The 11,352-nt window shown below is 57.6% G+C and overlaps 1 protein-coding gene across 2 annotated transcripts; it reads left to right on the top strand.

Annotated features, from left to right (window-relative positions):
• Positions 1 to 2,055: 2,055 nt before the first annotated feature.
• VAT1 (vesicle amine transport 1) lies at positions 2,056 to 11,185 on the top strand. Of its 2 annotated transcripts, XR_012626328.1 has the most exons (7): positions 2,056 to 2,389; positions 3,782 to 3,989; positions 4,338 to 4,508; positions 4,594 to 4,683; positions 5,616 to 5,857; positions 6,906 to 7,136; positions 9,153 to 11,185. XR_012626328.1 is itself a non-coding variant. In XM_074849898.1 (6 exons), exons 1-6 carry the CDS (start codon positions 2,084 to 2,086, stop codon positions 7,005 to 7,007), a joined length of 1,119 nt encoding a protein of 372 aa, XP_074705999.1. In that variant the 5' UTR covers positions 2,056 to 2,083; the 3' UTR covers positions 7,008 to 11,185. The 2 variants fall into 2 exon arrangements, 1 of the variants encoding a protein (XP_074705999.1); XM_074849898.1 differs by having other exon boundaries at positions 6,906 to 11,185.
• The last annotated feature ends 167 nt before the right edge of the window (positions 11,186 to 11,352 follow it).

The raw sequence follows: 11,352 nt of genomic DNA, 5'->3' as shown, positions 1-11,352 counted from the left end.
CTCTGGCTAATGCTTGCCCTTGCTATCCCACGCCAGTGTCCCATCCCCGGGAGCAGCCACCAGCCACTCTGCTGTGCTGGGGATCGCAGATCTGCCAATGCCCGGCCCCAGCACCCACAGCGGCACCTCCCCGCCTGCCCCCCGCAAACGGCAGCGCTTCACCCGCACCCACGCTCTGGCAGAACTGTCCCTCTGAAACCTGCAGCTTAATCACAGTGGAAAAACTACCACAGCAGAACACAAACTGAACTGGGTAAAGTAAGATTTGCAGGGAAAGTGTTACTGAACTGAGCTGGTAAGGAAGGGTTGACTCAGGAGCACAAAAGAGACAAAGGCAGCGAGAGCAGCCTGCCCAATCAAACAGACCTGCCACTACACAGAAGTACCCCTGCCTAATCTGCTTCAGAGCTGCATACAGCCAGGGAAGTCTAGCAGAAGAGGAATCTGACTCCCAAAACTCAGTGCCTTCATCTCCCCCTTTCTGAGCCTTTGGGAGTCATTCCCTTATCTCAGGTGTCTATAGGGGCTCCCTCCCAGCCATCACATTTCATCCACCACAGGAGCCCTGACAACGGTGAAGATAAATCACTCACAGGACAAATGCTAGGAAAGCTCCTCAGAAGAGCACTAGGAGATGGAGGATTATGCTTTGACTGCTTCTTCCTAATTTTGGGCGTGGGAGATGCCCAGCCATCAGGAAGGCACATCTCTATTTCTCAGAGCTGAGCAACAGCAAAGGTGTAAAGTAACTGTCCAAGCCAGACTGCGTCCTGCCGTGCAGCCGGACACGAGCCTCCTCCTCGTCCCTCTGCAGCCGTCCAAACACCCAGAAACGTGCCACGCTGCAGAGCCAGATGCTGCGCAGCCCGCCCCAGGCCTCTGCCCTCCTGGCTGCTTTCCTGCCTTTGTGCTCCGCTTCCTGAGCAGCCCCAGCCCGCCCGGCCCAGCCTGGAGCGCGGGACAAGGCCACGGTCGTGTGCAGCTCCGCTGGCCTCGGCCTGCGGGCTGCCCGCGCGTGAGGAGCGGGGCTGCGGTCACCAAGAGAGCCCCTGGAAGCGCCGGGGTTTGCCGAGCCGCGGGCCAGAGCTGACGTCGATCGCTGTCAGCAGCGCTCGCGGCCCGCCCGAGGCAGGCGTTGTGCCGCTTTGGCTTGGCCTGGGGGCTCAGAGCGCTGCGGTGGCCCAGAAACTCCCCCAGTACCTGTTTTGATTGTCCTTCGGGTGGTCTTTGCTTTCTTTTGGGGGGGTGGATGTTTTTCTTTTCAGGGGCTTTGTGTGCTTGAGCAGTCACCCTGCAGCGGCTGCGGGCTATCAGGGACGAGGCGCGGTGGGGGTTGCCCAGAGCCGCAGCCTCGATGGCGGTTGTGACGCGGGAGCGGACACGAGCCGAGGAGCGAACTCCCGGGCAGGGCAGGGCTGCTGTCTGCTGGCAGACGCCTCAGAGCAGGAAGAGAGGCTGGATCCATCGATCTGTCTGCGCACTCCGCCTTATTTATTTATTTTAGTCACAGGACTAGAGCTCTGCTCCTGCCTCGTGTCCGTGAGCCGCCCGCGCCTCAGCCCCCTGCGAGCAGCAGAGACGTTCGTTAACGCTCCCTGCGAGGGGCAGCGGCTACTCACAATAACCTGCAATAACTCAGCGAGGTGAGCTCCGGCAAAACCGCCACCTCGAGCGCGTCTCCAGAAGGGACGCGCGCAGTTTCTTTGCCTGAAAGGAATCATTTATAAAAAAAACGAGAGAAAGGTGGTGCGGAGTCAGGGACGGAAGGTGCGGGCCGGGGCGGCGGCCCCGGGAGGGTCCGTTCGTTAACGCCCCGGCTGCCGCGGCTCCGCGCGTCCCGGCGGGGGGTGTGCGGGCCCCCCGCCGCCTCCTCCCGCCGCACCGGCCCCGGAGCTGCCGGGGGGGCGGCCCCGGGGCGGGGCCTCCCCCGGGGCCCCGGGCTGCGCAGGGGCGGCCGCCGCCGGGCCCGGACCGCGACCGGGACCGCCCCGTCCCGCCCCCTCCCCGCCCCCGGCCGCGCCCCGGCTTTTCCCCGCCCGCCACCGCCCCGCGCCCGCAGCCGCTCCCGCCGCTCCGCTCCGCCATGTCCGCCGAGCCGGCCCCGGCCGCCGCCGCCCCCGAGCAGGGCCCCGGCCCCGAGCCGCCCGAGCACCGGGCGCTGGTGCTGACGGGCTTCGGCGGGTACGAGAAGGTGAAGGTGCAGGCGCGGCGCGGCGGCAGCCCCCGGCCCGGGGAGGTCTCGGTGCTCGTCCGCGCCTGCGGGCTCAACTTCGCCGACCTGATGGCGCGGCAGGGCCTGTACGACCGGCTGCCGCCGCCGCCCGTCTGCCCCGGCATGGAGTGCGCCGGCACCGTGCGCGCCCTCGGCGACGGCGTCCGCGACCGGCAGGTGAGGGGCGGCACGGCCCGGTACGGTACGGCACGGCCCGGCACGGCTCGGTACGGCCGGGCACGGCTCGGTACGGCCCGGCCCCGCCGCACTGCGGTGGCCCCGCCCCGCCGCCCAGCAGGTGCGGCCCCGCCCGGCCCCCCCCCCCCTCCCCCCCCCCCCGCCGCCCGTCGGGCCCGGTGCCGGCCGCCGCTGCCCCGTCCCTCGGCCGGGACCCGCTGCCCGGGGCCGCCCGCCGGGCCCCAGACAAAGCCCCTGACAAAGGGACCGCGTGGGCAGGACGTGTCCGGCCCGTCCCCGCCGCCCCCCCGAGGGCCGCGGCCGCCGGGTCCGTGGTGGGGGAGAGCTGGGAGCGGCCGCGTCCCTCGGGGCCGCCGGGTGGGTTGAACCTACAAAACCCGCCCGTTCGAGGCGGGCGCTGGGGGGTGTCGGGGCTGTTTCTGAACACCCCGACCCCTCGGCCTCGCGAGCGGGGGGCAGCGGCTCCGCAGAACGTCCGGAGCCGTCCGGGGGTGGCAAGGGGGGCACGGGTAGGTTCGCTGGGTTTGTGCTGCTGCATTTCTGGCGACTTGGGCGACAGAGGAGTTGGCTCTGCGTATCCCAGACCTTTAGGTTTTAGGGCTGTTGCAGTTACGGTGCTCTAAGATGATTCTTGGGTGCACAGCTAGCAAAACAAAGCGTCTCAAAAAACCCCCGTGTGTCAGAGATGATTCCCCCCCCTCCAGGAGAACATCTTGGTTTATTCAAGTGTAAATGCCAAACCCACAGACGAGAGCAGAGGGGCCTTGGCTCTGCCCCTTCTCTGCTGCTGATACAACTGCTTCGCGCTTTGCCGTCTCCCTCCCGTTGCGCAGCGAGCAGATGTTTCTTGCCCAGTGGAATAAGAGCAGATTTTGGGGGATGCCTCAGACTCCAGGCCTGAGGCGTAGACCTGGGATGTTTTCCTAAGGCTGGATGTGCTTTTTCCAGGGTTGATCCGGTTAAGCCCTGCCCCAAGCCTCCCGCCTGTTGGCAGAATGATCCCTACAAGGGGCAGCAGTAATGCTTCATGCTGTTCAGGCTCCTGCTCCCAGCCTGGGCAGGCACGGCAGGACATGGCCCCCATCCCTCCGGCCTCGCCGGGGGTCTGTTGGTCTGGGCAGTTGCGGGGGCAGCTGGCAGTCGGGTCCCTCCGAGGCTCCTGGCGTGGGCCAGGCCTGTGACGAAAGGCTCTGTGGAGCAGTTTGCCCGATGCGCTGGGCACAGGCCACGGGCGCCCACCCGAGCCCAGGGGCGCCGCGGTCCCTGCGGAGCACAGCGCACACCTGGCTCTGGCGTACGAGGGCGGGGGTGTCACGACTTCTGCTAGCCTGCAGCTTGTGTCAGAGCGCCTTGTCCTCGGTTTGATTTTAGGTTGGCGATAAGGTCATGGTCCTGGCGAGGTCAGGGCTCTGGCAAGAGGTGGTGAATGTGCCGGCCAGTCAGACTTTCCTGATGCCTGAGGGGATGAGCTTTGAGGAAGCGGCTGCTCTTCTCGTCAACTACATCACTGCCTACATGATCCTGTTTGACTTTGGAAACCTGAGACCCAACCAGAGTGTCCTCATCCACATGGCTGCAGGTAAATAATTCTGGCCAGCCTGTGCTGAGACTCCTGGTCTCGACATCCAGCTTCCGAGTGGGTGGCGCAGCCGAGGAAGCAGAGCGGGGCTGGGCTGACCAGACGTGGCCTGCCAGCGATGCAGGCCTCGCGCGGACCCGGGCGCTGGCGAACGCTGAACCCATTTCCCAGCAGCTGGGCTTGGTCTCCCCCAGCGTGTCACAGGCATCACCTGCCCCAGGCAGAGCCTTTATTCCAGACCCTCCCGGCGCTGTGCGACTGGCACAGGCAGGGATAATTTACCTAACCAGGGGTTTTCTGACTGCTGGGGCTGTTTGCTTCCAAGTCTTTCTCACTGCTGGCTTTCAGGTGGTGTGGGAACTGCTGCCATTCAGCTGTGCAAGACCGTAGAGAATGTCACCATTTTTGGCACAGCATCTGCCTCCAAGCATGATTCACTCAAGGAGAGTGGGGTCGCTCACCCCATTGACTACAGAACGATGGATTACGCAGAGGAGGTCCGGAAAATCTCTCCCAAAGGTACCGTGTGGTGGGGGACTTCTAGAGCTGTCCTGTGTTTCTTTCGGGTGCAAAGAAACTTCTAGTTCCTTTCAATTCCCTCTAGGTGTTGACATTGTCCTGGACCCGCTGGGAGGATCTGATACGTCCAAAGCGTTTAACCTGTTGAAGCCAATGGGCAAACTCATCACGTATGGTAAGTGTGAGCAGTGTGCCCAGCTCCTGCGCAGGAGGGACCGTGTGACGGCGGGGCGGGCGTGGATCCACACGGGAATGCTCCGCGCGAGGGAGCATCGCTGTGTCGCTGGTCGCTGCTTGTGTTGCAGTTCTGCTACTTCATGAAGGTCTGTGGGATGCTTTGCCTGGGTGAGGCACTGAGGGGAGTGAGATCTGTGCCTTGTCCCAGGAGCTCTGGTCACGGGCTCCAAGGCTTTTCCTTCCCACCGCAAGATCTCTCTCCGAGTATGAGCTGGTGCCTGCAGGGGAAGCTGGAATGTCCTCACAGAGGAACGCTGGCACAGCTGCTTTGTCCAGGCTGACTTAATGCACAGCACTAATAGAGCCTTGCTTTTCTTCTAGAGGATGTGTGGGTGATGAGGTTTGAGGCTACTGAATACTTATCTCTTCATTCCCCAGCCCTGAAACACTGTGATTTTGTCCCGTAGACAAAGCCCTCACACAGCCCCCAGTGGGATTCCAGATCCTTGCACCAGTGTGCTGCTGCTGCTGTCCCGCTGTGGCAGAGCAGAGTGGGGCTCTGCTGCAGAGGCTCTAGGGGAAGGGCAGTGCTGTCCTGCCGGCCTGGCTGGGCGGGACCTGGAACCCTCTCGTCCTTGCCAGCGCTCCAGTCTAGCTGCGATGCTGCTGCCCTCCTGAGAGAGGAGTTGTTCCATTTTTTGCAGTATATGGGTGTGATAATCCAAATTCTGCGTATCTTGAGGCCAAGGCAGGTACCTGTTTCCATTGAAGGTCGACTGGGCAGATCCTGATGTGGTCCAGTTCCCACCTCTGTGCTCGGTCACTGTGAGCGGCTGTTACCCTGCGTGTTGTCTGAGCTGTTACGTGGGACGCCCACTGCCTCTCCTGTTGTGTTGATTCCAGCTCATCTGTGGCTTGCTTTCCTTTTAGGGGTAGCCAACCTGCTCACTGGGCAGAAGAAGAACCTCATGGCTATGGCTAAAACCTGGTGGAACCAGTTCAGCATCAATGCCTTGCAGCTCCTACACCATAACAAGGCTGTGTGTGGCTACCACCTTGGATACATGGATGAAGAATTTGAGCTTGTTGGAGGTGTTGTAGCCAAGCTGGTTAACCTGTACAGTCAAGGCAAGATCAAGCCCAAAATAGACTCTGTGTGGCCCTTTGATCAGGTGAGTCTGAGCTAACATAGAGGCTGGCAGCACTCGGAAATTACTGGGCAATTGTTTTCTTCACAGCCAGCTCTGGCTCAGTGTGAGCACCTTGTTAATGGGGGCTGAGCTGTTGCGAATGTTTAATAACCATCTGTTTGGAGGCATTCAGTGCCTTTGCCTTTTTTCTTTTAAGATATTAAGGAGGAGTAAAGTGGCTGGGTTCTTCTGCTCCAGTACACAGAGCTGGTGATGCCAGACAGCGTCCCTGTGGAACAGGGCAGGTGCTCGGCTGTGCTCTGTGGGCAGCAGCAGCCCATGGAGGGGCTGGTTATGGACGGGTGACTGCCCCGAGTCTGCACCCTGTGACTAACCAGACAGCTGGGAAGGTTGCTGCTGCCCTTCCAGGAGAGAGAGAGCCCAGGCAGTGAAGCAGAATGAGGATGTTGGAAGGGAGCAGCTCTGCTGTGCTCAGTGTTGTTGCTTCTGTGTGTCCAGGCAGAGTCAGGTTCTTTCCTTGGGAATCCTTTGCTGGGGTAGGACTTGGGGAGCAAAGGACTTTGTAACGATCCCTTGGTGTTAGTACCTGAGAACTAGGACGATGCAAATGCTTAAGGAAAACTGTTGATTCCAGGCCTGGCTCAGGTGCTGGTTTGCTTAAAAATAATAATAAAAATCTGGACATGTGTTGTTCTGGGGTCATGTAGATAGTAGAAGCGTTGTCCCAGCTGTGGCTGGGTTTCTGCAGTGCTCCCCTGTTTGGAAAGGAAGCTGTGGTGACACACGCTTCGCTCCTCCACAGTTTGCACAGCAGAGCGTCCCTGCGTACGGGACGGTTGGTCTCTGTGAATTCTTGAGGACAGTTTCCCGGGGCAGGCCGGGGTAGCTGCCCAGCTCTGTCCAAAATGTGTCTGTGCAGAGGCACCAGAATGCTTGGCACTTGCTTGGACTGCAGGAAAGCTGCCTCCTGGGTGGCCCTTGGACTAGTCTGGGGGGAGCGAGGGGTCCGGGAGGGGCAGGACTGTGCTGCCTGGGGGTGTGGGTCTCACCAGACTCCTGTTGCTTCCAGGTGGCAGATGCCATGAAGCAGATGCAAGAGAAGAAGAATGTTGGAAAGGTCATCCTGGTTCCTGAGGCACCCAAGGAAGAATCCAAAAAAGAAGAGAACTAAGAAGAAGATATGTGTGCAGATTGTGAATTCATGGTTTAACTCCCTGATCTCTTTGGGACCTGGAAATGGACAGATCAGTAGCTTCCATCTTCACCAGTGCAAGAACATCGTGGTTAAAGTTCAGATGAGGTTTGCATGCTGTCATTGTGACTGACCCTTTGCCAGATATGCCTCCTGCCCTAGCTCTCTGTTTTGAAGCCTGTTTATTTTGTATGCCTTTCTAATCACTTGTTTCTCTACCGAGTTTCCAAACTAACCTTATTTTTCTCTGGCAGCGCAGCTGAAGCTCCCAGGCAGCTGGTGGTTAACAACTGCGTAGCCTGTCACTGTAAAGTCGAGATGTGACATCCTGTATCAGCTGCCCAGTATCTCCACAGACAGTGAGCCCTGCTGAAGCGTTTGTGCTGTCACCTTTGAGAAGCTCATTCAGCAGGAGAATGAGCCAAACTTAGGATGTTTCCTCAACAGCCAGAGGAGAAGCTCAGCTGGCCTAGTTTAATTCTAGTGCGGGCTACACTTCTGCTCACACTAAGCACCCCGCGCCCTCACCTCTGCTTTCTTTGGCCTCTAACACCAGTCAGATAGTAACAGGTCATGTTGTCTTTGCCTTGTAAATAACCATCCTGGCATTTTGGAGTCTATGGCATATTGCACTTAATTTGCAGTCACTTCTCTGTGCAGCCGGCAAATAACCTGACAGGCTGGGCTGGGCTGTGACTGAATACAGAAGAAAAGTTTCAGTTGGGTAACTTGATCTTGTCCATTTTCTGATTCCAAACTGTGTAGGGAGATCTAAACTGTGTCTGATTTTTAGAGACCGTAAGGACTCAACTGTGTCTCAAACGACTGGAACAATTGATGTTGGCTCTGTGCTCTATTAATGTTGGGCTCCAAGCTGGTATTGTTAAGGCTAAACTTCACCCTCGTGTTTGTATTTCCAAGGGCTGCAGTGTTGAATTGGACTCCAGCAAGATGGGAACAAAATAAGCCCCTGTTACTGCTCGCTTTGTGCTGTGCCCTGTGCGCTGGGGAGGTGTTGCAGTTTGGGAAGCATCTTGCAAGAAGCAGTCCTGTGAGCCTGCTTCTGTGGCACGCCGCTCGGTAACGCCATCGCCACCACACTGGTGGAGGCGGTGAACTGCCCAGCTCTCTGTCGAGCCCCTCGGCCCGGGCATCTTGAGCAGTTTAAATTGTGCGTTCCATTCTCTTCTAGCTAGCTCGTCAGGTATCCACTCAAACCAGCTCTCGCCTCCTGGTTCAGTGCTGCCGTAGGGCTTGACTCTTCTTCCCCTGACACTGCAAGTCTTGGGACCTTGGGCTCTCTTCCAGCACCGAGGGTTTAGGAGCTGCCTGGGGTGCTCCTCCCAGACCAGAACTCGGTTTCTCTTCCTCTTTTCTTCCATGCATCTGGAAATGTGGCTGTGCCAGAGACCCAAGCCTAGTTCTGTGAGCACTTAACATCCTGGGTGGTGCCCCCACTTCCTGCTGGACCCTGTTTTCAGCCCTGAGCGACTGTGGTGCTGTTTGTGCTTGCTTTAGGCTTTGTCACGGACTGTAGGTGCTGCGGGCTTTTAAGCTTCATTTTTGGATTTGAAAAGGTAAACGAGAGGGTGCCAAGAAGAGCCGCCCGTTATGGAAGAGCTCGGGCTCCAGGAGCAACACCTTGCTGCCAGGAGTGCTGCTGAACCCACCCTGGGGAGGGAAGGGTGCGAGGCCCCTCTGCTCCGAGCAGCCGAGCGCGGGGCTGGGGGTACCTGTGCTGGTGCAGAGTGTGGCCCTTCCCCTGCCAGCTCCAGCCTCCAGCAGGGCCCTGTCTGTCGGTGCAGCTTGTGCTTGGGCTCAGTCCCCAGTCCTGCCGCCTTTTAGCAATGCGTAGGCACAGCCTCTCCGGCACTTGTCCTGGCTACCTTTAAGCACCAAAACAACCCCCTTCCCTGCGACCTCCGAGGAGGGCTGGAGCCCTGTCAGATCCTTGTCAGTCCATCTCTCGCACTTGATACGTGAACTTCATAAACATGGTCTGATGAAACTCACAAGCACAACTTTGAACCTTTCTGAATCCAAAATCTTGCTGCCTCTCCTTTCAACCTGCCCTGTCGTGCTAATTTAGATTAAATCCAACCGTGTCTAATGCTGCTTTACCAGGTCTGACAACAGAAGGACTGTAAATTGCTGAAATGGGAAGTCTGGACCCGTTCCTCCAAGAAACTGGTCTTCACCTTGATGAAAGAGCAGCGTGCTCAACGGCACATGGCCCTGCACATCTTCAGTCTCTGCACACTTGTGAAGGGGAACACTATCAAATTGTGTTTCACAGTAACATCCCCTCCTTGCTTTCCTCGGCCAAGCGCGTGCTCAGTGCCTTACTCGGGCCTTGGCTCCCGGGCTCCCGCGGTCGGTCCCTCGCGGTGCAGCGCGGGGGAGGAGAGCGGGAGTCCCGCAGCTTCCCGCAGGACACCCCGACGTGCTGCCCTGCGCCACACCACGGAAAACACTATCTCAGTGCCTTCTTCTACATGCCTGTGAGGACTAGGAAGTCACTGGAGCCTTTTCCATTCTGGCCTTTCAAAGTATTGCCAAAAACCTGTTCTGCCTCCTGCTAGCTCTGTTCTGTGAACGCCGCTGATGTAGTTGACTCGCTGTGAAGGAGACGCTCCCTGTCCCTCACTGCAGCCTCTCCAGGGCCCCCTGGTCTGGAGGAGACGTGGCAGAGCCCTGGTCTCCCCCAGGGCAGCTGTTGGGCTCTGGCTAGTCCTCGAGTGAGGCTTTATCTGCTGCCCCCCCCTTGGCTCTCGGGGAACAATCCCAGCTCCTGACTCTCTTCGGGAAGCTGCTCACGTATCTACCTACAACTTCCTGAAGCCCTGATCAGGGCAGGAGCGCTGAGCAGTGACTATCTGTTAGAGTTTAGCACTGACTGGTTTATCTTCCTTGGTAGCAACAATGTTTTCTACAGAAAGACCAAGATTAAACATAACTTTGCTCTCCACTGCCTCGCTGATCAGTGCTCTGCTCTGGGCGATTGTGGTTGGTTGTTTTCTGGTTTTGTTGTACTATTATTTTTTTAATGGACAAACATTTCATGGGCCAATAAGTATAGAACCAATGTAAAACAACTTCCAAGTGTCTTAATTCAATAAAGTTAACCAGCACGTTTGTATACTAAGGACCAAAGCAGAGAACAAACAAAAACCCCGGGATAAAAATCATTCCACTCAATGTTGCTTAACTGTTTAGGGTGAAGTCCTGCTATTGGGGAAGTGGGAGGTTCCTGTGCTTCAATTGCCTGTGCTGTTCCAGCTCTCAGAGTGCAATTTAATGTTTATTTTAGTGATTGTCTGACCCAAAGGTTGGGCTGTGCAGAGTCCAAGGGGGAAGCGTGAGGCGGCCCCGGCCCTGCCCGTTGCCGGGGGCTGCTCGGCATGGGGTGCCTGGGCCAGGGCCGCTCCTGTCACTCCTGCAGTCGCCTTCCCAGGCTGGTACGACGGGGCCTGGACAAGATGCGACTCCTTTGCTATCACCAGGCAGCTTTTGTCACGTTTTTCACTCTGGTTTCTCTCGAGTTCACTTGTGTTGCGTGCTAAGGAACTGCAGAAGGGGAAGGGAGCAGAAGCAGCCCCAGCTTGCGCAGAGGAGCACGACCTCTGCCATGTACCTCGAGGTGGGGAAGGAGTTCAGCTGTACATTGCATTTCGGACACCTGTGTTAAACCAGAGTTCATCGACCAGGGAGACGTGAGAAGCACTGTGGGCCTCGGGTTTTAACTGGTGCAGGATCCTGGCCCACTTACAGCTGCTATCATAGGTATAAAACCACTCTTGTTGCCTAATGAGGTCTCCAGCGTGCTAAGCCCTGGTGATGGCAAAGCGTGAGGGGCAAGTACATGAGCGTGATGTGAAATGCGTTAGACTCTGAGCCTCTTGCAACATACGGTCTGGTCTGTACTGTCTGAGTTGTGTTGATTTGCTGATACGTGATACGAGTGATACTCATCCTCCAGACACATGGAAAGCCTTTGTTTAAAAAATATATTCTGCTTTGTGCGTGTAACCAAGTTGGACAGAAAGCAAATGTGCCAATGCTGTTTACATGACTATAATGTGTAATGCTCCTCTGTCTAATGTTACCATATGCCTTATGTGTTTCCAATGTTAATTAAAAGCATAACAAAACCCTCAGTGACAGGCTGCTCACTCTTCTGTTGGAATGATCCCCTCTGCCTGCAGCTCAGCCTCTGGGGTGCTCTTACTGCTTCTCCAGGCAGTCGGTGGGTGGACAGGTTCAGTTTATAAATTCTAACTCTCACAGGGTGAGACAATGCCTCTGCTCTCAAGGCCAACTGTTA

Source organism: Strix aluco, chromosome 24 (genome assembly GCF_031877795.1).
Source record: "Strix aluco isolate bStrAlu1 chromosome 24, bStrAlu1.hap1, whole genome shotgun sequence".
NCBI lineage: Eukaryota > Metazoa > Chordata > Aves > Strigiformes > Strigidae > Strix > Strix aluco.
The sequence above is the reverse complement of the archived record's forward strand: the minus strand, read 5'-3'. Positions and strand labels throughout refer to the sequence as shown.